Source organism: Pelodiscus sinensis, chromosome 2, assembly GCF_052426305.1.
Source record: "Pelodiscus sinensis isolate ZL-2025 chromosome 2, ASM5242630v1, whole genome shotgun sequence".
Lineage (NCBI taxonomy): Eukaryota > Metazoa > Chordata > Testudines > Trionychidae > Pelodiscus > Pelodiscus sinensis.
This window is the reverse complement of record NC_143053.1, coordinates 260,552,512-260,576,969: the sequence shown is the minus strand read 5'-3', so window position 1 is coordinate 260,576,969 and position 24,458 is coordinate 260,552,512. Positions and strand designations below refer to the sequence as shown.

Below are 24,458 nucleotides of genomic sequence, written 5' to 3'. Positions count from 1 at the left end.
CGTACCGGGACACCTGGTGTTCCGGGGCACGGATGGGGATGTGCGTCCCGTCGATGGCCCCCCCGCAGTTGGGGAAGCCGAGGGCGCCGAATCCCCGGATGACGGCGTCCGGGTCGGCGAGGCGGACCACCCTGCGGAGCAGCACCCGGTTGATGGCCTTGACCACCTGCGGAGAGAGACACAGCAAAGCGCCAATCAGTGGGGCGCCCGGGTGGCTGGGAGCGTGCGTGCCCTGGCAGTGCCCCGCGCCCCACTCCCGGAAGCAACCCCCCGGCGGCGTGTAGTACGGCCGGGACAGCCCGACCCCTCCGGTGCGGGGCGCCTTCGCCTCCTCCCGCCCCCCCCTTTGTCCCTGGGGCGGCCCATCCCCTCCTCGCAGCCCCCCTCCCCCCCGGCTCGGTGGCCGACGAGCGCCGTACCTGCATGAGCACTGCTCCGACAGTGGATCTCCCCACGCCGAACTGGTTCCCGACGTATCGGTAGCTGTCCGGCGTGGAGAGCTTCCAGAGGGCGATGGCCACCCGCTTCTGGAGGGGGATGGCGGGCCTCATGCGAGTGTCCCTTCTTTGCAGGGCAGGGGCGAGCTACTCGCAGAGCTCCAGGAAGGTGTCCCTCCTCATCCTAAAGTTCTGGGTCCACTGTCGGTCGTCCCAGTGCTCCAGGACGATGCGGTCCCACCAGTCGCTGCTGGTGTCCAGACGCCAGATGCGGCGGGGCACGCCGGTGCCGGGGCGCCGCCGCGGCTCCTCCACGGCCCCCAGGGCGGCCAGGCGGAGAGGCAGGGGGCTGACGTTCCCCAGGTGGTGCCAGGCAGCCTCGAGCCATTGGTGGCAGGCTTGCAGCAGCAAGTCCAGAACGTGCACCAGAAGGTGCAGGGCGAGCTGTGGCTCCATGTTGCCACCTGCGGCGGTCCCCCCCGAAGGGAAGCACCGACACAGACGGGCACAGAGACCGACGCTTTGCTGTCCCTCGGCGAGGTTGGCAAGCAAGCAGGAAAAGCTGAGAACCGGCTGTCCAGGGGGGTCCCTTTAAGCACGAGCCTCAGATAGCCTCAGACAGCAGCCACAAAAAGCAACTGCTGACCTGATGCCCTGCCAGAACCGGTTTCAGCTGCCCTTAAATGCCCCCCCTGCGTCCAATCAGTGTGGACGCGCTAGTTCGAACTAGCAAAACGCTAGTTCGAACTAGTTTTTAGTTCTAGATGCGCTAGTTCGAACTAGCTTAGTTCGAATTAACTAATTCGAACTAAGTTAGTTCGAACTAGCGCTGTAGTGTAGACGTACCCCTAGTTCTTCTGTTATGGGAACAAGTAAATAACTTTTCTTTATTCACCTTCTCCACACCACTCTTGGGCTACGTCTAGACTGGCATGATGTTCCGCAAATGCTTTTAACGGAAAAGTTTTTCCATTAAAAGTATTTGTGGAAAAGAGCGTCTAGCTTGGCATGGATGCTTTTGCGCAAAAAGCACTTTTGCGCAAAAGCGTCTGTGCCAATCTAGACGCGGTTTTGCGCAAGAAAGCCCCGATCGACGTTTTAGCCATCGGGGCTTTTTTGCGCAAAACTATCCTGAGCTGTCTACACTGGCCCTCTTGCACAAATACATTTGCGCAAAAGGACTTTTGACCGAACGGGAGCGTCAAAGTATTTGCGCAAGAAGCACTGATTTCTTACATTAGAACGTCAGTGCTTTTGCACAAATTCAAGCGGCCAGTGTAGACTGCTGGCAAGTTTTTGCGCAAAAGCATTTGCTTTTGTGCAAAATCTTGCCAGTCTAGATGCAGCCATGATGTTATATACCTCTATCATATCCCCCCTCAGTCTCCTCTTTTCTAAACTGAAAAGTCCCAGTCGCTTTAGCCTCTCTTCATATGGGACCCGTTCCAAACCCCTAATCATTTTAGTTGCCCTTTTTTGAACCCTTTCCAAGGCCAAAATATCTTTTTTGAGGTGAGGAGACCACAAGGTTAAAACCTTTCAATAACTTTTCAAAAAGCCAGCAATAACGAACAGCAGTGAGATCAGCGCTCTCATGCAAAGAGAATGGAGCCATCACGAGGATCTGTGCTGTGAGCTGTAAATACATTAGCCTTGTGTTCTAGGTGTGGGAAAATCTCCCAGTTACAAGCTTGGCCTCGGTTGAGGAAGCAGCCATCGCGATGCTGGCGCTGGGCCGTCCTTTCCAGCTGGGGATGCTGTACGACCGCCGCACAGACTCCATCCTCCTAGGTAACTCTATGGAACACGGATCCCAGTGATTTATTGTGGGGTGAGATGCTATGTGATTTGACTTGACACATATGGTGCATGCAAGACCATGTTGGGGAGATGACACCACTTTTCTTAATGGTCTTAGTCCAACCCCACTTAAAACACCCCAGGTACAGTTCTGTTCAGTCATTGTAGACCGGACACATCACCCTGATGTCTCTACTCATTGAGCATGTGACAGTGCCACCAACAAGTGCTCCTGTTGGCCATTTACTCCCGCCAGCCGCCCTGCTGGCTGGCTGCCTGCTACTGCTCCTGCCAGCTGCCCTGCTGGCTACCTGCCCCTGCCATCTACCCCTCTGGACGCCTGCTGCTGCTCCTGCCAGCCACCCTGCTGGATGCCTGCTGCTGCTCCTGCCAGTATCCCCTCTGACCTCTGCTGCTGCTTCTGAGATGGGTCTGGCTCTGGGCCAAACCTAGTGATTTCAGCTTTTTGTCAGTTTCTCAGTGATTTCAGCTTTCAGCCTACCACCTAGGCTGACCAAAAGATTCCAGCTTCCACTATTTCAAAATAATAAAGTGATTCCTTATGGCAGTGGTCTCCAACCTTTTTACACCCAAGATCACTTTTTAAATGTCAGGGAAAGCCAAGATCTACCCCATCCCTTCCCCAAGACCCCACCCCTTCTGTGAGGCCCTGCCCTCTCCATTCCCCTCCTCTCCATCACTTGCTATCCTCAGCCCTTATACGGGCTCACTGGGTTGAGATAAGATGTGCAAGCTCTGGGGTGGGAATGAGGGATCTGGGTGTAGGAAGGGGTGAAAGGTTCAAGTTCTGGGAGGGAATTTGGGTGCAGGAGGTGGAGAAGGGGCTCCAGGCAGGGGGACGGGCTCCAGGCTGGGGAGTGTTGGGGTCAGGTGGAGGATTGGAGTGCTGAGCAAACCACAGGCTTGCAGATGTGGGGGTGCAGGAGTTTGGGTTGGCGTGTGTGAGGGGTTCAGGACAGGAAGGCTGGGAGTATGATGGGATCAGGGCACAGGTTTGCAGTGAGTGGGTGATGCACAAGATTGGGGATGTGGGGTACAAGTGTTTGGCGATGTGAGGGGCTCAGGGCAGGGGGTTCAGGTGTATGATGGGATCAGGTTTGTGGCCTGGAGGCAGTGCAGGAGTGTTATGACGCTGCGGCTAGATGGGGGCTTGGCCCCAATTGGGGGCTTGTTGGCCAGGCTTCATTTTTAAATAAAATATTATGTCAAACACAAAATGTTTAAGTGTTGTATTTCTTTAAGACAGGGGCAGGGAACCTGTTTTGAGTCAGGTGTCACTGACCTACAGAAGAGTCAGTTGCAGACCACACAAGTGAAACGCAAAAAAAAAACCCAAAACAAAAAAACCCTCCGAAACCCCCAAGTCTCACTAATGTGGCCCCAACTGAGACACCTCCCTCCCCTGGCATTCAACCAGATGGGGAGGGCAAGTAAGACTGAGGTTTAGGGCCTCAGGCCAGATTAACTTTTCTGGGGTCCCAGCGTTAGTGGAATTTGTGGGCCTCTCTACGCTCTGAGATGGAGCCAAAAATGAGGGATCCAGTGTGCGGGACAGGGCTTTCAGTGAGTGGAATAGGGATGGGGGTGTAGAATCTGGGTGGAAAATAGGGTACCAGAGCAAGGTGGGGGTAGGTGTCTGGCCAGGAAACAGGGGGCAGAAGCAAGGTGTCGGTGGGTTTCTGGCCACGAGGCAGGAGCGGGGGTGCTAACAGGTGTCTTGCCATGAGGTAGGTGCGGGGGTGCTGGTGGTGGCCTGGGCAGGGGGCAGGTGTTGTATGGTGTCTGGCTGGGGGAAGGGTGCTGGTGAGGGCTGGGGCAGGGTACTCATGGGGTCTGGCTAGGGGAAGAGACAGACAGCTCAGCTGGTACCCAGGGATCCTGCAGCTGTATGCCAAGTCTAGGGTCTCAGGCTGCTCCTCCCCTTCCCTAAACAACCGACACGCTTCATGAAAAGCTGAGTCTGTCGCACCCCCAGGGACTTTCTTTCCCCTGCTGCCTGCCTTTCTTCCTGTGTGGAGGGCAGAGAGAGGACTAGGAGTCCTGGGACTGCACTCCAGCTCCAACTTCTCAGGAAGCGCACACACCTCTCCTCCGCTCCCCAAACAGCCGAGAGGTGTCTGTCATAAAGAACATTTGAGAATACACTGGAAGACTTGAGAAGGGTGGGTCTGCGGTGGATCCCCTGGTGGCCTAATGCATAAGTCTGTAAAACGTGGGATTGTGGGTTTAAGTCCCACCCCAGGGACAGCTGCCTCTAGCTTTTCCCCAGTGGTAGGGAGGTGGGTTACCAGCTTTCCCTAGGGCTGGAGCTAGCAGAGATGAGCAGCTGACTGTGGGGCTCCTTGCGCTGGCTCAGCAAGCAGAGCAGTGACTGTCACGCCGACTGATCCCACTGGGACAGAGCTCCAGGGCCTATAGCAGGGTTTATTTATTTTATCAACAGTTTCAGAGGGGAAGCTGAGTTTGTCTGTAACAGGAAACAGTTAAAAAACAACAAATGGTCTGATAGCACCTTAAAGACTAACAAAACATGGAGATGGGATCATGAGCTTTCATGGGCACAGTCCACTTCTTCAGATGACTGGAGTGTTAGAAGTCCAGATCCAAGAATAACAAAGGGAAGGAGGGAGGGGGGTAGAATTGGGGGAAGGGCGTGTGTGAAAAAAGACAGTGGGTAGAACATTATCAACCAAACAAACAATGAAGGTGCCAATGGTTCTTGTCTGTGTAGAATCTGGTGTTAGTTCTCTTCCTTTCCCAGTGCAAAGTAATGGTTCTTATCAGCCTCTTTTAACTATTTAGTCCTTAAGGTGCTAATACACTATTGGTTGTTTGTCAACTTTTTCCTCATAGGCTGTGTCTAGACTACATGGCTCCGTCGATGGAGGCATGTAGATTAGGCTGATCGGCAAAGGGAAATGAAGCGGCGATTTAAATAATCACGGCTTCAGTTAAATTTACATGGCTGCCCCGCTGAGCCGACAAACAGCTGATCAGCTGTTTGTTGGCTCAGCGCGCTAGTCTGGACGCTCCCCTGCCGACATCAAAGCCCTTTGTCGGCAGCCCTGTTATTCCTCGTGGCACCTAGATGATGGACTCCAGCGGCCCCACGGCCCTGTCAGGTGTGAATGCACGGCGTGCATGTGTAGACAGTGTGAGGTGGGGGCAGAGCAGCAGGGATACAGCCATGGCAGCAATGGGTCCTTTATGGGCAAGATGGCAGCCAGATCTGCTTTTGCCCCCTTGCCAGGCCACGCTGAGTATGCATCTACCGTCACAATGGGGCGGGTAATGCTAGTATCATACAAATGTTGTGACAGACCCAGAACTCTTGGCTACAGTATTTTGACTAAGGTAAATATACTGGCCACTAGGGCCTGGTCTATGTTAGGGAGTTATTTCTAAATAGCCCCCCTTATTTGGAATTTGTAAGCAGAGCAGCTCCACTACCAAGCCCATTATTTTGAAATCACTACTCCTGTTTTAATTCGACCTTGCCCCGTAGTGCAGACGCACCCTCTGTTAATCACTGTGTGTTTGGAATTTTGCAGGCTTCATGCTGCTGGACAGGGCGGCTCTCAGACAGGACGTGGGCATGAAGAAACAGGACGAGGCTGAATTTCAGGTTATTGACTCGGACACCATTGCAGCTAAGGCCTCTGCACTCCAGGCGGGTGAATGGCTGCAGACCAGTTTCCTGTGCGGGCTGGTTGATGTGAAGGGCTCTGCTGAGTATTTGAGGGACACCAGGCGATCCCGGCGTCAGGCCCGAGTCACTCTCCAGTACAAAATGATAACAAGGTCTGAGCAGCTGACGATGAGCCATTTGGGCAGCAGGCCCCTTATCCTGCTGTGTTGGACCAACGCAAAGCAACCCACGTGGTCACGGCTGTGCTGTACAGGGCTCAGGCTTTCTTTGTGTTCGATCGGGAAGCATCTTCTTCATCCAAGAGCATAGAGGAGATACAGGGACAGATGAAAGTTATGGCAGAAAAAATCCCCAAGATTTCAGAAGAAGACGAAGAACCCCAAATGGACACTAAGGAAATAGAAAACACTGAAAAAATCACTTGCACGTTCTACGGTGACTTTGGGCTTGAGAACAATCTGGTTACTTATCAACAAGCCATAAACGTTTGTTCTGCCTTCCCCAAGGTGCTGGGAGACAACGGGGAGGAGGCCGTTCCGGTGACAGTCTGGCTGTACCCGCTGGTCAGGCAAGATTCCAGCTGCCCTCAGTTGATACGGGAGATCAGTGTAGGGCTGATTTCCAATGTCCAAGCTGCCCTGGAGCACCTCACAGAACTAGACATGCGCTGCAATTACATGGCAATGGACAAACCAGCCACAATGTTCCCGGAACTCCAGAGGAAAGTCCAGCGGTTCCACGCTCTGTGTCATCGGTACAGACAGACGGTCCAGCAGCAGCTGGCAGAAATCGTACCCTCTGTCCGCGGCGGGAGAGCAGAGGAAGGGGCCCTGCTGGACGTGCTAAGCAGCAAAGAGCGATCCCCGTTCAGTGCTCAGCGACTCAGTGCACATCAAGGCCGTGTCCAGACTCAGGGGTTTTTTCGGGAAAAGTAGCCTTTTCCCGAAAAAACTTCCCCTGCGTCCAGACTCAAGCCGCGTTCTTTCAAAATTATTTCGAAAGAACGCAGCTTTTCTTTCGATGGTGGTAAACCTCGTTTCACGAGGAAGAACGCCTTCCTTCGAAAGTTCCTCTTTCGAAAGAAGGCGTTCTTCAATGTAAAGAGGCCGTCTTCGAAAGAGAGCATCCAGACTCGCTGGGTGCTCTCTTTCGAAAAAGCGGATTTCTCTTTCGAAAGAAGCCTGCAGTCTAGACATAGCCCTAGATAAAAAGGTGCAAGAGATGAAGTTGGTGGACTCGTACCTCACTCTTCTAAGTGGCGTGGATGTTGCCTCCTCCCCCACTGAGCTCCAGCAGCTACTGTTGAACCCTTCGCATAAGTACGTCGTCTCCTTTACATTTACTTCCTTACACGAGGAGGAGCCATATTTATCGGCTTTAGAGGCCTGGCTGCAGCCTCCACATGCAGAGAAAACCCATGAGCCAGCATCAGCCAGTTATGCATGTGAAACCCCCAGATCCAGTCACTGGTTCGAGGACAAAGTGGGTCACCGAAGAGCTCGAGAGTCTGTAAATTTCTTCTTAGATTTTGCCCGTGTGAATGGATCTAACGGGAAGACCCGGTTCATTGTGGCCTCTGTTCCAGACAAGGCCAATCCAGGCGCTTCCATTTACCTGTATGGGGATGGAGAGCTGCTCAGCACCGACTTCCAGCCTCCATCAAAGCCTCTTCCTCTTTCATGTGATGAAGTCCGACATGACCGTGTGCAGCTCACGCTGAAACCGGCAGCCTATGGCAGGGCTGAGATATGCGGCTACCGGGCAGAGTACAGACTTGTCGGGCAGGAGAACTGGGTGGCTGAGAATGTCAGTAACACACAAGAGACACTCACAGTAACAGGGCTCTGTCCAAACACCCAGTACCAGTTCCGATACGCGGCCGTGAGCAAACCAGGGCTCAGCGAGAGCAGCGACGTGAGCGACACAGTGAAGATGCTTCCAACCAGCCCCCCTGGGAAACCTGTAGCAGTGACTGTAGAATCATCTGCCATCGCCCTGACCTGGGAGAGTCCACGTGTCATTGGAGATGGAGTCAGTATAAGCGAGTACAAGGTGCAATACAGAGAGGAGGCTGGAGAAGACAAATGGCTGGAGCGAAGGACAGGACAGAGAACCGAGACCTGCACCATTGCTGGACTGAGGCCTGGGATGCCCTACAGATTCCAGGTGTCGGCTGTGTGTGCGGACGGGGCTGCGAGTGACCCAAGTGAGGAGAGCTGGATCACAGCGCTAAAGAAAGATAAGTATTTAAATACATCTGCATATTATTCCCTCCTCTCCATCACCCCAGTGCGTGGAGCTACTCGATCAGGTAAGAGATTCCTTATCAAGGGAATGAAACTAAATAATGAATAAAATTAGAAATAAAACCTAGCATCCAGTTAAACCCCTGAGCTGGTTCCTATGCATGGACTGTGTGGCTAAGGTGACTGATGCCCCAGACTCAGGACTGAGAGTGGATCAACATCAGAACAGCCAGATGGCGTCAGACCAATGGACCATCTAGTGCAGTGTCCTCTCTGCCACTGTGGCCAATGCCAAGTGCCCCAAAGGGAGGGATCAGACCAGGCAGATATCAAGTGATCTCTCCTGTTGTCCACACCTAGCTTCTGGCAATCCGAGGCTAGAGACACAGATCATGGGGTTGCATTCCTGCCCATCCAGCTAATCGTCATTGATGGACCAACCCTCCGTGAACTTGTTAATTGTTTTTTGAACCCAGTTATAATTTTGGCTTGCACAACATCCCCAGCAATAAGTTCCATGGGTTATGCATTGTGTGAAGAAATACTTCCTTGTGTTTCTTTTAAACCTGCTGCCTATTAGCTTCATTAGATGATCTCTAAGCTAGGGGGAGAGGTAGACCAATCTGATTAGCTACTATGATGTGGTAACTGGCTCTGTGGATGTGGGGAAGTCAGTGGATGTGATATACCTTGACTTTAGCAAGGCTTTTGATACGGTCTCCCACAATATTCTTGCCAGCAAGTTAAGGAAGGATGGATTGGATAAATGGACGGTAAGATGGATAGAAAGCTGGCTAGATTGTCGAACCCAATGGGTAGTCATCAATGGCTCAATGTGTGGTTGGTGGTTGGTTTCTAGCAGAGTGACCCAAGCATTGGTTCTAGGGTCAGTTTTGTTCAATATCTTTATTAATGACCTGGATGAGGGGATGGATTGCACCCTCAGCAAGTCTGTGGATGACACTAAGCTGGGGGGAGAGGTAGATACACTGGAGGGCAGGGAGTGGGTCCAGAGTGACCTAGACAAATTGGAGGATTGGGTCAAAAGCAATCTGATGAGGTTCAAGAGGGACAAGTGTAGAGTCCTGCCCCTGGAACGGAAGAATCCCCAAGCATTGGTACAGACTGGGGACTGACTGGCTAAGTAGTAGTTCTGCAGAAAAGGACCTGGGGGTTACAGTGGATGAGAAGCCGGATATGAGTCGACAGGGCGCCCTTGTAGCCAAGAAGGCTAATGGCATATTAGGGTGCATGAGGAGGAGCATTGCCAGCAGACCCAGAGAAGTGATTATTCCCCTTTATTCGGCTCTGGTGAGGCCACATCTGGAGTATTGTGTCCAATTCTGCTCCCCCCTCAGTACAGAAAGGATGTGGAGACATTGAAGAAGGTCCATTTTAGGCAGCCAAAATGATCAGGGGGCTGGACGAGCACATGACCTATGAGGAGAGGCGGAGGTAAATGGGCTGGTTTAGTCTTCAGAAGAGAAGAGAGGGGGGATTTGATAGCAGCCTCCAGCTTCCTGAAGGGGGGTTCCAAAGAGGCTGGAGAGAGGCTGTTCTCAGAGGTGGCAGATGGCAGAACAAGGAGCAATGGTCTCTAATTGCAGTGGGGGAGGGTTAGGTGGGATATTAGGAAAAACTATTTCCCTAGTCGGGTGGGGAAGCACTGGGATGGGTTACCTGGGGGGGGGGGGGGAATCTCCATCCCTGGAGGTTTTTAAGTCCTGGCTTGAGAAAGCCCTGGCCGGGTGATTTAGTTAGGATTGGTCCTGCCTTGGGAAGGAAGCTGGAGACTTATTTATTCACCTTCCCCACATCATTCCTGATATCATATCCCCTCTTAGTCATCTTTTTCCAAGAGCTCTTGCACAAGATGGCAGTGTGGTCGGGCAACAGGGGTTTCTTGTGCAAGAAACCCCTACAGCTAAAATAGCCATCAGAGCTTTCTTCGGCAAGAGAGCATCCACACTGCCATGGATGCTCTTGTGCAAAAGCACATGGCAGTGTGGACATACTTTTGCACAAGACCTTTTGTGCAAGAACTCTTGCACAAAACAGTTGTTGTTGAAGAAGTCTGCAATGTAGACGTAGCGAGGCAAAAAAAGCATCGAGTACTTCAGTTTTCCCCACATCATCTGTCACTAAGTTACCTACCTCACTAGTAAGGGCCCCACACCCTCTCTGATCACCCTCTTATTGCTAACATGCCTGTAGAAACATTTATTGTCTCCCACTCCACATCCTTCGCTAGCTACAATTCCAATTGTGCTTTTGCCTTCCTGACAACTCCCCTGCGTTCTCGAGCTATACGTTTATACTCCTCCCTAGTCATCTGTCCAAGTTTCCACTTCTTGGAAGCTCCCTTTTGGGTTTATGCTCACTGAACATTTCTCTGTTTCTCTATTTCACTGTTAAGCCAAGTTGGTCCCTGCCATATTTGCAATTCTTTTTGCACCTTGGGATGGTTTGCCATCAGTAAGGCTTCTTTAAATCCCTGGGGCAGGATCTAACACATCCTTGGGTGCTGTAAGTTGGCTGATGTGATTGCAGAGCCATTGGCTACTATTTTGAAAACTTGTGATAAGCAGGGAAGGTCCTGAAAGATTGGAAAAAGGCAAATGTAGTGCCCATCTTTTAAAAAGGGAAGAAGGAACTACAGACCAGTCAGTCTTACCTCAGTTCCTGGAAAAATCATGGAGGGGATCCTCAAGGAATCCATTTTGAAGCACTTGGAAGAGGGGAAAGTGATCAGGAATACTCAACATGGATTCACCAAGGGCAAGTCATGCCTGACCAACCTGATTAGCTGATTAACCCCAGTGAAGTACTGTTAGGATTGAGCCCGTTAGCCCCTAATGACAGAGTCTTCTGCCTTCTCACTCTGCCCCATTCAGTCCTGTTCCATTCAATCTCCTGCCATCCTCACCCCTCATTTCCAGCTTGTGTCAGGCTTTGATATAGTCTCTCCTCTATCTTGCTAAAGCACCATCCCTTTTCCTACCATGCACTGGGTTCTGCATTGTCATGCTCATTAACTAGCCTTGTTCCAGCACCTTCATAAATGAGGGACACAAGGTGATTTATACCCACCAGAGCAGGGCTTGTTGCCACCTCCAACACACCAGGGGTGCCTGTCTAACAACCCAGAGCAATGGGGTGATTTGCAGCCACCTAAAACACGGTTTGTTTCTACTTCATGGAACGCCGGCAGCAGCCAGAGCTGGGTTCAATATGTAGGGGCTCCTTTTCACCCATCTCACTCAGAACTGGCTCGAGCCCCCACCCAGTAGCCTTGGAAAATCACACATCCCAGGTGCCACTGAGAGGCAATGCTTCCCCACTTGCAAGCACACGGTCTGAGTGTAGAATGAAAGAGGGAAAGAGGTTATATGGCATTAGCTTGGGAAAATCTCACAACCAGAGTTCATAACCCCCACATGTAACTGTTCCAGCTCACGTGGATTGAGCAATGTCCTTTGCCTCTCAGGCTCACTAATCCAACAATGTGAGGGTCCCATTCACCTACCCAAACTTTCTCTGTACCCCACTTCAAACACCACACTTACAGCTCTGTCCAGTCAGTGCGAACCCAGACACATCACCCTGATGACTCCACTCATTGAGCCTGAGGCCAGGCCACCTTTGTGCTGCTCCTGTGGTCTGCTTGCTCCTGCCAGTCCCCCTGCTGGCCACCTGCTGCTTCCCTGCCGACCACCTTCTGGTTGCTCCCACCAGCTGCCCTGCCAGCTGCCTGCCACTGCTTCTACCGGCTGGACACCGGTTACAACGGGTCTGGTTCTAGGCTAAACCAGGGTATGTCTACACTACCCCGCTAGTTCGAACTAGCGGGGTAATGTAGGCATACCGCACTTGCAAATGAAGCCCGGGATTTGAATTTCCCGGGCTTCATTTGCATAAGCGGGCAGCCGCCATTTTTAAAACCCCGCTGGTTCGAACCCCGTGCAGCGCGGCTACACGGGGCACGAACTAGGTAGTTCGAACTAAGCTTCCTAGTTCGAACTACCATTACTCCTCGTGAAATGAGGAGTAACGGTAGTTCGAACTAGGAAGCCTAGTTCGAACTACCTACTTCATGCCCCATGTAGCCACGCTGCACGGGGTTCGAACCAGCGGGGTTTTAAAAATGGCGGCTCCCCGCTTATGCAAATGAAGCCCGGGAAATTCAAATCCCGGGCTTCATTTGCAAGTGCGGTATGCCTACATTACCCTCCTAGTTCGAATTAGGAGGGTAGTGTAGACATACCCCCAGTGACTTCAGCTCTTAGTGATTTTAACTCTTTAGCCACCACCTAGGCTGGCCAAAGATTCTAGCTTCCAGTGGAATAACAGAGACTCCTTGGCTACATCTACACTGCGCATTCTTGCATAAGAAAATATGCAAATGAGACACAGTAATGAATATCACCACACCTCATTTGCATACCTAATGAGCCACCATATTTGCAGAAGAGGCTTTTGCACTAGAAGGAGCTGTCTACACTGCTCCTTCTTGCGCAGCAAAAACCCTCTTGCACAATGCCATTCTTCCTGAAAATAATCAGTGTAAGGGCATTGCACAAGAGGGTTTTTGTTGTGCAAGAAGGGACAGTGTAGACAGCTCTTTCTGAGCCTCTTCTGCAAAAATGTCAGCTCATTAGCTATGCAAATGAGGCTCAGCAATATTCCACACTTAGCCTCATTTGCATATTACTCACACAAAAAGCCACAAGTGTAGACATAGCTGGAGTCTGCTTTAGGTCTTTCCTTAGAAAAGGGGGAAAGGAGATAAGTTGTCCCAGTCTTACCACTCACACCTAGCAGGCATGAAGCAGGCTAACTCAAGCCCCTTCCACCAACTCATCCATTCAAATCTGGAAGGGGAGTCTTGTTCATCTGAGACCCTGTACAGTGATGGTGTCTCTCTTGCAAGCACTGGGGTCATATTTTACAGTTTCTACATTGGGGGTAGCATGGTTTGTGACCCCACAACAGCCAAATTAGTTACAACACACCACATTCCATTCTAACAACCGATCCTCCATCAGCCCTAGCTGAATTGGATTTACATAACCAAATCCCAGATTCCTTCCCCATCCTGGCATGAGCTGTATTTACATATCAACAGCTAATTATCTTGCAAAGCCAAACTATTTGAGTGACCATAACCACCCCCAGGGTTATGCTCACTCTTGCCTTTCAGCTGGCTGCATTGCAAGCAGTCCTTCAGCCCCTGCTTACACTTATGAGAAACAGAAGTACCAGTACAAGGCCACTTGTCCTGTGTTCTTGATGTAGGCTCCTGTACCAGGCTTAATCTGCATTGTTATTCAAAACATTCCTTCCTTCTCAGGCCCTGCCTGCGTGCTTTGTTACACCAGACTTGAAGCAGGCCAGAAATCCACACTTTGTACAAGGCAGATATCACCAGGTATTGCCAAGGCAGGGTAATTCAGGCTCCTCCACCGAGGGCACAGAGGGGCATGAGGGGGACTGGAACAGAGAGTGGTGAGGGGGTGGGCACCAGGGAGAAAGCAGGCAAGGAGGGCAGGAGCAGTCGGGGAAGAAGGAGGTACCAGGACGGTGAAGGGCTAAGGGAAGGTGCAGGTGCCAGGGGATTGTGGGGGTGAAGCAGAAGGGCAGACGTGGAGGGGAGGGACGGGCACCAGTGGACAGAGGACAGAGGCAGGGCAGGTGAGTAGAGGGAGGTGGTAGAAGAGGGGATGGGGAGGGGTAACTACAGATGATCAGATGGGGCTAGAGGACGAGTGGGGTGGGCACAGGGGAAAGAGAAGAGGTGGCGCAGGGAAAAGGGGCAGGTCTCAGGAAGGCTGAGGAGAGTGAGAAGGGCAGGAGCAAGAACAGCACAGGAGGGAGAGGGGTGGGGGCCAGCAGGCACTAGGGCAGCAGATGGGATGAGGGGAGGAGAGGGGAGGAGACATGGCAGCAGAGGGAAAGGGAAGAGGTTTATTTGATATTTATTAATAACTTGGGTGCCACAGTGCACACATCCGAACAAGTGCACATGAGCTCACTAGTGGTACACACAAAATTCACTCTGCTCGTGGGAGGAAAATCTTAGAGGAAACATTGCCCCCAGCCTCCCCTCCCCCTAGTTAATCTTGACCCCGGGAGTACTACCTCCAGGGGTGGGACTTCTTGTGGCAGGGGGTGTGGCTAATGGGAGTTGGAGGCCTGGCTAATAGGGCTCAGGGGTGTGGCTAACATATCCTTAATTATGCTTCAGAAAATATGGTCACCAAACCTATATGTGGGGAAGAGCTGAGGGGGTTGCCATGCTGTGATAGAGTGGGGATTTTGTCCACTCTTATAGTCCCGTGTTCACTGTTACATTCACTCTTTGCTGTATTGTGCTGTGTGTGGTTCCTACTGTCCTGGGCGTGGCAGCACTGTCTGGAGGAGGGGGGATGACTCACTGCAGAAGTGTATTTGGCCTCTCACACCTGAAGGCCAGACACAGGAGATAACAACACCTGCTCAGGAAGGGAAAAAGGGGAGGCAGAGCCGACTACAAGCAGGACACTAGGGTCTGGGGGAAGAGTCAGTCTTGGCTGGGTTAGGATGAGAGAAGGTGTTTAGAGCAGGAAGTGGAGGGGGGGGGAAGAAAGGCCTGGAGCTCCTTCTCCCCAAAAGGAATGATACTGGCTGCTCTTGGTTCCGGTGTTAAGAACAATCCTGTGCTACGCTGTGTCCCTGCCAACAAATAAACCTTCTGTTCTACCTGCCTCCTGAGAGTCACGTCTGGCTGCAGTTGGGGTGGGGGGGGGGGTGAATGGCGGGGAGAGGGCCTACACCCAGCTCCTCAAGGCAGACATTGTGGAACTGTGCAAGGAGAGGGGCCTGCCCATGGGGAGAATGACCAAGGCCCAGCTAGTTGCCCAGCTGGAAGAGAATGTACTGGGTGGGGGCAGGGCAGCCCCTGCGGAGTGAGTGCCTCGAGCCCCTGGAGGTGAATGGCAGGATGGTGACAGGTTTCTGGGACATACATGCAGAGGTGACACTGGCCCGGTCCAAGCTAGTGGCCCCAGACTGCATGGTGCCCAGCGCCCACCTGACCCTGAGGGGCATAGACAGGACCCCGTTCAAGGTACCCATGGTCCGAGTGCATCTGAAACAGAGGGCCCTAAGAAAGGGGGGGTGCACCGGCACTTGCCTACCGGGGTCCTGAGGGGGGTGACCTAGAGGATTGTCCGGAAAGACCCTGTGGTGTATGAAGGCACGGACTCCGGCCGGTGCAAGCACGAAATCATTTTATTGCCAAATCACAACTACCTTTATACCCTTAAAAGTTTACAAACTGCTTTTACACAAACTGCTTTTTTCCAGTCCCAAACACAGCACTCACGAAGGTCATTGACTCAGACAGATGTTGTTATTGTTGGCTCAGGACTCTTGCTTGGTTTCGTCCTTGGGACGCTCTGTCATTCGGCCAAAGCACTATACTTGCTGATTCTCTACATCTCCCCCTCTTTTATACAAAGCAATACCATTAATAAGTAACATTGTCATTACACAAGCCTCAACTTTCTGAGCAGAACGAATACAAGAAAAAAGTAAAGAAAGAATTATAAAAAGCACAATAAGAAGCCCACTAGCAAATCCAATAAACACCCACATGCGCAAATTTAATCCAGAAAACCACGTAGTAGGATTAAGCCAAGATAAGACAGATTGCAAAGTAGTAAAAACCTTTTGTGTGGTTCATTCTTGCAATTGCTGAATTTGGTTCTTTAATTGAACATGCAAAGAATTAACATGAGAATGTAAAGAAACATCAAAGGCACCCTGTAAATGGTGTTTAACAAGGTTCCAATCATGAACTGATGAATTCCAGGGGAGGGATGTCACACAGAGACCTCCCGCAGTGTGCTCCCAATCACAATGCAGAGACAACCGAGTCTTTAAGGCTGCGTGCCTATCACCAAGCCAAATGACTGCGGCTTCTAGGGCCTCAAGCCGCGCCAATATCTCTTCATCAATGGTCTCCTGCGTTTGGAACTTCCGTGTAATGTTTATTAGAGCTTCCCCTACCATTTTCGCAGTCTTAACCGCCTGAGTTAAAGAGGCAATAGCAGCAGTGGCAGAAGCAAGAATAATAATTGCTGACACAAGAGCAAAAATCAGCCACCCCAAAAATCGCTTTGTACGTCTACGAGTGTTAGTAATCTCCTCCTGCAGCAACCTTGTAAGATGGCCAAAACCACTATCTCCTTCCCAGTCTCGTGTGAGATTAACAGGAATCCATAACTCAGGGCGTCGTCGAAGAGGGAACACAAAGGTTACATTATCACTCATGGAGATGCAGGTCTTATATCGCACCTCAGACAACATAACAGAATAACAAGAATGGGAAAATTTACATCTCTTAAAACTTGCATTTTGTGCCAAGGCAAAAACATATGGATGCGAAGTACAAACCATAACACTATTATCTTGCTGCTTAATATAGTTAGATGCATAATTCTCTAAAATCAAATTCCCTAAACTATAACCCATAAATGCTAACCCTATCCGCCACACCCCCTTATGAAACGTGGAGGCCGTGGCGTTATCCCCATTAGTAATAAATTGTAACACAGGACCAGCAGAGCCTCCCCCATGCCACGAAAGGCTGTGATTATAGCGGCCGAAGGGGACAGTGCGATTGTCCACTTTATCCCACAGCACACCGTGAGGGCCCCAATCCACAACCGTGCCGAATTCGCCCCGGAGTACCAGGGGGCTGCGTCCACGACATGCCTGCCAAACCGGGGCTGCGTCCGCTGATATCCTCTTTATCATGCAGCGGGGTAAATCAGGGGCGTATGGCTCCCAAGAGTCATTGCCGCTTCTGCGCATCCCGGGAATGCTCAGTAAGGTATAGTTAACCCTTCCGTCGTGCTCCCGCGCCACTAGGTGCAACTGTGGCTGCACGGGCACACAACCTGAGTCATGAAGGGTAGAAAAGCAAAGTGGTGGGAGATCAGTGACAAAGGTGACATTGGTAACATTAACAACCTCGGTTTCTTGTTCCGCTGTAGGGGGTATCCACACCCCTCCCACCCAATCAGTACCATTGTTACTGATGGGCGGTGAGGGATCCCACCACGTCACAGGTCTGAAAACAGGGGGATCAATGATGTGCGCCCAATACAAATGTGCTGTTGCAGTATGCACACAGAAACCGCTCCACAGGAACCACAGAAACGCAGCGGTGACCGTCATGGATTTGTCGCTACGGATCGGCAGCGGTCCCTTCATTCCCGAGTTGAATCTCTTGCGTCGATGGCGTACCAATCCTGGCTGGCTTAACAAATCACACAGGAAGCCAATAGGGACCTGAGGGAAGAGAAACACAGGCATACCCACGTCCCCATGTTATTAATGGTACGGGACCTTGCCACTGTCCGGATTCCAGGTGTCTGTAGTAAACCTGTGGCCGCTCCGGCCACGCAGAGTCTCGCCCAAAGTGGCGCTGTGCTGCCGTGAAAGACAAATCAGAAAGATTTAAAAAGTTTAACACATACATAGCTTTGTCCAAACGCTCCTGTGGGGTCATTCCCACTGGACTCCCCCTTTTTTGTTTATCAAGAAGGGTCTTGAGAGTGCGGTGCGTGCCTTCAACAATCGCCTGGCCCGTGGGGGAGTGTGGAATGCCTGTGGTGTGGCTTACACCCCAATCCTGCAAAAAGGACTGAACTTTGTGGGAGATATAAGCGGGACCATTATCAGTTTTAACAGAAACTGGAACACCCATAACAGCAAAACAATGTAACCAATGCCGAACAACATCACGAGCCTTTTCTCCCACATGGGCAGTAGCAACAATAAGGTGGGAAAAGGTATCAACAGTAACATGTACATAGTGCAATCTGCCAAATTCGGAAAAATGGGTCACATCAGACTGCCAAAGTTCATTGGCCCATAGGCCTCGCGGGTTAACACCGCTAGGTACCGGTATGGCGGATAGACGCTGGCAATCCGGACAGGCGCGAACTATATCTTGCGCCTGCTGTTTAGTAAGGGAAAATTGCTGAGCTAATGATCTAGCATTCTGGTGATAAAAGTCATGTGAAAGTCGTGCTTGTTGTAACACATTGGGCTGGACAACTGGCATAGTCAGGGCATCAGCCACAGCATTACCCTCCGTTATGGGCCCCGGTAAAGTGGTATGTGAGCGAATATGAACCACAAAGTACAGATGTGTCCGAGCCGATAAAAGGCGTGACAATTGCAAAAGGAGCTGAAAGAGGAGGCGATTATTGACCTCCTTGAGGAAGGAGCTCTCCAGGCGCTGTACTATACCAGATACATATGCCGAGTCTACAACAAGATTTAACTGTTCCTCCGAAAATAGTTCAAAAGCACGCACAGCTGTGGCGAGCTCAACAATTTGGGTTGAGCCTTGCACACGGAAAACGTCCGAGTTCCAGGGGGCATCATCGCCGCACAACTCCACACAACTACGGCCTTGCCAGTGTTCCCTGAGCCATCAACGAATACAGTGCGTGCGCCAGGGAGGGGGATGTGAGAAAGCATGGTCCGGGGCTGCAGAGGCAGTTGTGGCAAAGATTGTAATAGCCGATGGCATGGCAAAGTGTACTTGATCCGCCCCAAGTAATTGGCCAGCGCGATCTGTAAGCAAAGGCTTTGAGACAGCCAAAAATCAAAATCCGCGCGTGTCACAGGAATATGAAGGACAGAAGGATCCGCTCCAGTGAGTTGTTGGCAACGGACACGACCCTGAGAGATTAGACGAGCCAGCATATCCATTGCCGTGGTAACTGTTTTTGAAAAGGAGTGCGGAAGAAAAAGCCACTCCAAGGTGCGCAAAGATAAATTTGGGGACACAGAACTGTTGTCCCACTGACCAATCAATGCATAAGGCTGAAACGTATGGTAAATTAAAAACAGTCGAATTGGAAGATACACATCTCGGCGGTGACCAAAGGCCGTCTGTATTTTTTCCGCTATGTGCTGTAACGTGGCCACAGCTTTGGGTGTTAAAGCACGAGGCGAGGACAAATCAGAGTCGCCCCTCAAAAGTTGGAACAATGGAGACAGTTCTTCTGTAGTGACCCCCAAGGTTGGCCGAATCCAATTGATAGTGCCTAAAAGTTTCTGTAAATCATTTAAAGTGGTGATGGACGTGGCAATTTTCAACGGCTGTGGGCGGATCTCAGACTCATAAAGTTTCCACCCCAGATATTTCCAAGGGGGCACAGTTTGAACTTTCTCCTCCACGATACACAATCCATATCGTCGCAACAGTCGAGAAGCCAGATCATATAAAGCCTGTAGGGCCGCTTGATCAGCGGTGGCAAAAAGAATGTCGTCCATATAATGGTATATAATGGCCTGTTGGTGGCGTGTCCGGGCTTCAGTCAGCGCTGAATCCACCACAATCTGGCAAATGGTGGGGCTATTCATCATGCCTTGGGGCAAAACAACCCAATGATATCGTTGCATCGGGCCCTCGTTATTAACCGTGGGTACAGAAAAGACAAAATGCGAACAATCATCAGGATGGAGTGGGATGGGAAAAAAACAGTCCTTTAAGTCAATCACCTTCATACACCACTGCTCAGGTATCATGGAAGGAGAGGGACCCCCGGCTGGAGGGGCCCCATTTGCTCCATAACGGCATTAATCGCTCTGAGATCTTGTAACAATCTCCACTTCCCCGATTTTTTGGGGATGGTAAAAATAGGAGTGTTCCATGGGCTGGTGGAAGGGACAATGTGTCCCAAGGCCAATTGCTCCTTCACAAGTTTTTGCGCTTGCAACAGCCTCTCACCCTTCAGGGGCCACTGATCAACCCAAACAGGTTTGTCGGTTTTCCAAGTCAGTTTGAGATGAGGCTGTACGTCAGTGGCCCGTGCTATAAATTTGTTGAGAGAGTGACGTTCCACTGGGACAAAAGGTCCCGTCCCCATAAGGTGCAAGGCACCGCCAGTACATAAGGCCGCAAGAGGCTCTGCTTGCCTTCGGGTCCCTCGATTAAGAGGGAACGTGCGCTTTGCCAAGGCACCTGCATGCCCCCTACGCCGACCACCGCAGCTATGGCACGGATCAGGGGCCACTCCAAGGGCCACTGAGACTGTTGTATAATAGTAACATCAGCGCCCGTATCAACCAATCCGGTGAAGGGCCGGCCACTGACCAAGCAAGTTATCATAGGTTGCCCTGGTAAAAGTTTATGGGCCCAGAAAATCGCCGGTGACCCCATACTACCGAAACCCCCAGTCCTTTTGTGGGTCTCTTCACCTGTGGCCACCCTGGGAAACAACACGAGCTGCGCTATACGCTCACCCTGAGGTACAGTGCAGGGTGGAGAAGGTGTCCAGACCATGATTTTAATCTCGCCGGTATAATCCGAGTCAATAACACCAGGCAGCACAAACAAGCCGCTCCGGGAAGTAGAGGAGCGTCCCAGCAGGAGGGCCGCGGTGTCCGCAGGCAACGGCCCATAAATGCCGGTAGATATTAAGTGTACATGGGAGTCTGTAATGACTGTTGGTCCGGCAGTGGCCAAGTCCAACCCAGCGCTTCCCGCGGTGGCTGGGTGGAGGCTGGCAATGCCGCGATGTGTGCCTGGCCCGGCACATTCTCCATGTGCCCCACAAAGGGTTTGTTCATGGCCCTGTTCATAAATCTCAGGGCGCCGGGCCGCGCGCCCCTCCGGCCGCTTCCCGGCGGCCCTGCAAGTGGGTTTCCCTGCGCATCAAATTTAGAATGGCACTGGTTTCCCCAGTGGTACCCTTTTCGGCACCTGGGACACGGTTGAAACGGGGGGGGTCTCTCGTCTAGATCGGGTCCCACCAGCACCCCTTCTGGAGCAATCACGCTTTACATGTCCTTCCTTACCACACGAAAAACATTTAATGGCCGCTCTGCCCACAGTCAGGTGCTGTGCCAGCGCTGATGCTAACATTTCAGCTTTATGTTGTTCAGACCCAACATTTTGACATGCCTTGATCAATTCTGAAAGAGTTTTCGCCTTGTTACGCAGGGGGTCCAAAGCCTTCCTGCAGTCTATATTAGCGTTTTCAATAGCCAATTGAAACAGCAACAGGTGCTGAGCCTCCTCTGAGTCTACTTGTCGTTGTATGGCGGTTTGGAGCCTATCCAAAAATGACACATAGGGTTCCTGGGGGCCCTGGCGGACCGTAGCAAAAGATGTGTCCCTTCGGCCCGCATCAGGGACCTGTCGTAAGGCTCGAAGGGTCAACAATGTGGCTTGCGTAAATACCAAGCGATTCATCTGAGCCTGAGCCTGGGGAGTAGCATATTGGCCCTGCCCTATAAGTTCATCTATGCCAACGTTTACCCCATTGGTAATATTATCCATAACTTGTGACGTAACACCGTCACGATACTCGGTTTCCCAAACTGCATACTGCGCCGGGCTAAGTAGCAGGCGTAATAACGCACGCCAATCATGAGGGGCCATAACATATGACTCCGAAATAGCCACAACCAAATTCATCGTATAAGAAGACTGTAATCCATAATCCTTCACAGATTTGCGCAACTCTTTTACAAGTTCATATGGCAAAGCCTCATGTCGGGCGGGCCGTTGGGGCGCATATACAATTGGAAAAGCCTGTAGAAGCTGCACATCTTCTCGCCGAAGAGCCTCACGTCGGCATTCAGATAAAACCCTTGCCTGTTCATTATGCGAGGGAGCCACCAAGAGGGGCCCATATGGAGCGACCGTGTGGCTTGCGGACCTGTATGAAGAAGCGGGAGCTAATGCTGGGGCAAAAGGCGGAGGGGCTACAATCGAGGGCTGAGAAACAGCTTGTAGCCTCTGAGTCTGTAAAATTTGCTCCGCCGTCGGTGTAGATGCCGCCAGGGCCTTGACGGGCTCAAGCGGCGGGTACGAGTCAGACCCTACGCCAACCGCCGCTGTCCCTGTGTCAAAGGAGTCCTCGGGCCCACTGTCCTCAGATTCACTGTCCTCAGCGCCGAGGCACAAGTCATCAGGCTCCGGGGAGACCGGGACCGTGGCGTACACTGGCTCACAATCCTCCCCGGGGGGTTTTGGGGGAGGGGACGAGGGATCCTCTGGGTCCTGATATAGCCTGGGATCAAGTGTTGCTGACGCTTCCTTCAGGACCCGCTCGGCGGGATGCAATGCCCGTATGGCTGTATAAACAGTTCGCCACGTTACTATGATCCCTTTTGGGAGGGATAATGCAAGATGTTCAGAGGTTCTCAATTCCTTGCCCACCTTCTCCCAGAAGGTCAAATCATAAGAACCCCCTTCTGGGAACCACGGGCAGTGGTCTCGTATCCAAACCAACAGCTGAACCAGCTGTACAGGGGGAACCTTAAACCCCTGTTCCTTCACAATGCGCTGCAAGATCTCAAGCTGCAGTTTTTGCTCTTTCATGGCAGACTGCCCCATTCTGTTACTCTGTCTGCGGCTGCTCACCTGTTCGTCCTGCGAATGGTGATGTCAGTAATTTCGGGAGCTCCTCTCAACAGCTTATCCTCCGTCCAGCCGCGGGTACACCACCGGTTTGAATCACTCGTTCAGTTCAAGCCCTGTATCGGGCGCCATTTGTGGTGTATGAAGGCACGGACTCCGGCCGGTGCAAGCACGAAATCATTTTATTGCCAAATCACAACTACCTTTATACCCTTAAAAGTTTACAAACTGCTTTTACACGAACTGCTTTTTCCCAGTCCCAAACACAGCACTCTCGAAGGTCATTGACTCAGACAGATGTTGTTATTGTTGGCTCAGGACTCTTGCTTGGTTTCGTCCTTGGGACGCTCTGTCATGCGGCCAAAGCACTATGCTTGCTGATTCTCTACAAGACCCCACAGTGCCCTGGTCATTACTCAGCCCTGACCCTGTGAAGGGTACCCTGCATGGGGTACAGGACCCTATTCCAGCAGACAAGGGGCCCTAGGGGGCCAGGCTCAGCAGAGCTGGAATCCTGGACACTGGCAGTGAGGGAGAACAGATCCCCATCCCTTCTCCAGTCGCTGAATTCCAGGCCTCAGTGCAGGCGGATCCCTCCTTACAGATGCTGAGGGACTGGACTGGCCTCGGTGCAGCTCAGCCTCTGGGGAAGGCTGCCAGGAGAGGTTCCTGTGGGAGAGGGGATTCCTGTACTGGGAATGGCTCCCCCCAGGGAAAGTGGAGTTGTGGGAGGTCTGGCGGCAGCTGGTGGTGCCCCAAAAGTATTGCCACGGGCTACTATATCTGGCCCATGACGTCCCATTCTCAGGACAAACCAAGGGATTCAGCGCACCTGGCTGAAGCTACTACAGAACTACTGGTCAGGGCTCTTTGCAGCTGTGCAGCGGTACTGCCGGTCGTGCGACTCCTGCCAGAGGGTAGGGAAGGCCCAAGATAAGAAGAAAGCTGTCTTGAGGCCCCTGCCCATCATAGAGAAGCCTTTCCAGAGGGTGGCAATGGATATAGTGGGAGCCTTCATCAGGGCGACAAGGACGGGGAAGAAATAAATCCTGGCAGCAGTGGATTTGGCTACCAACTGCCCCAAGGCCGTGGCTCTGTCCGCTACCAAGGCAGACACTGTGACAGACACACTGCTGGCCATTTTCAGCAGGGTGCGGTTCCCCCAGGAGGTCCTCACGGACCAGGGGGTCCAACTTCATGTTGGCCCTGCTCCGGTTCTTGTGGGAGAAGTGTGGGGTCCAGCACACCTGGGCCTCGGCGTATCACCCCCAGTCCAATGGGTTGGAGGGGAGGTTTAATGGGACACTGAAGCAGATGCTAAAGAGCTTTATGCACCAGCACCTGCAGGACTGGGACAAGTACTTACCTCACCTGCTGTTTGCGTACAGGGAGGGCCCCTGGACTGGCTGAGAGATGAGTGGGAGGGGGAGGCCTCCCTCAATAAAGAGTTGGTGCTGGAATGCATACTGGATTTCCAAGAAAGACTCCCTGAGCTCATGGACCTGGGCAGAGCCCAAGACAAGAAGAAGGGCTGGTACAACTGCAATGCACGGGCCTGAACCTGCACCTGCACCACTGGTGACCAAGTGATGGTTCTCATCCCCATGCGCAAAAACAAGCTGCAAGCAGCCTGGGACGGCCCCTTTAAGGTCGTCAAGAAGCTGAATCAGGTGAACAATGTCACAGAACTGTCCAACCAGGGACACAGCAAGCAGGTGTATCACATCAATATGATGAAGCTGTACTGGGGCAGGTGTGACAGATTTCTGTTACCGATCTGCCTGAGGCATCAGGTGATTATCCTGAAGCCACAGGATCTCTAAGGGAGGAGATGATGGAACACACCAAGTGTCTAAGTTTGAAATCTTTAT

At 51.9% G+C, this 24,458-nt stretch overlaps 2 protein-coding genes across 2 annotated transcripts in view; both read left to right on the top strand.

Annotated features, from left to right (window-relative positions):
- Positions 1-2,143: 2,143 nt before the first annotated feature.
- LOC149525476 (neoverrucotoxin subunit alpha-like) overlaps positions 2,144-24,458 on the top strand; it is a 117,285-nt gene continuing 94,970 nt past the window's right edge. Inside the window, 4 exon segments of the mRNA XM_089775954.1 lie at positions 2,144-2,228; positions 5,810-6,088; positions 6,091-6,792; positions 7,100-8,150. Coding sequence (XP_089632080.1) covers positions 2,159-2,228; positions 5,810-6,088; positions 6,091-6,792; positions 7,100-8,150 — 2,102 coding nt within the window. The 5' untranslated portion in view covers positions 2,144-2,158.
- LOC149525477 (GTPase IMAP family member 8-like) overlaps positions 24,177-24,458 on the top strand; it is a 74,497-nt gene continuing 74,215 nt past the window's right edge. The window contains exon 1 of the mRNA XM_089775911.1: positions 24,177-24,340. Within this exon, the coding sequence (XP_089632037.1) occupies positions 24,177-24,340 (164 nt within the window). The remainder of the gene's footprint in view (positions 24,341-24,458) is intronic.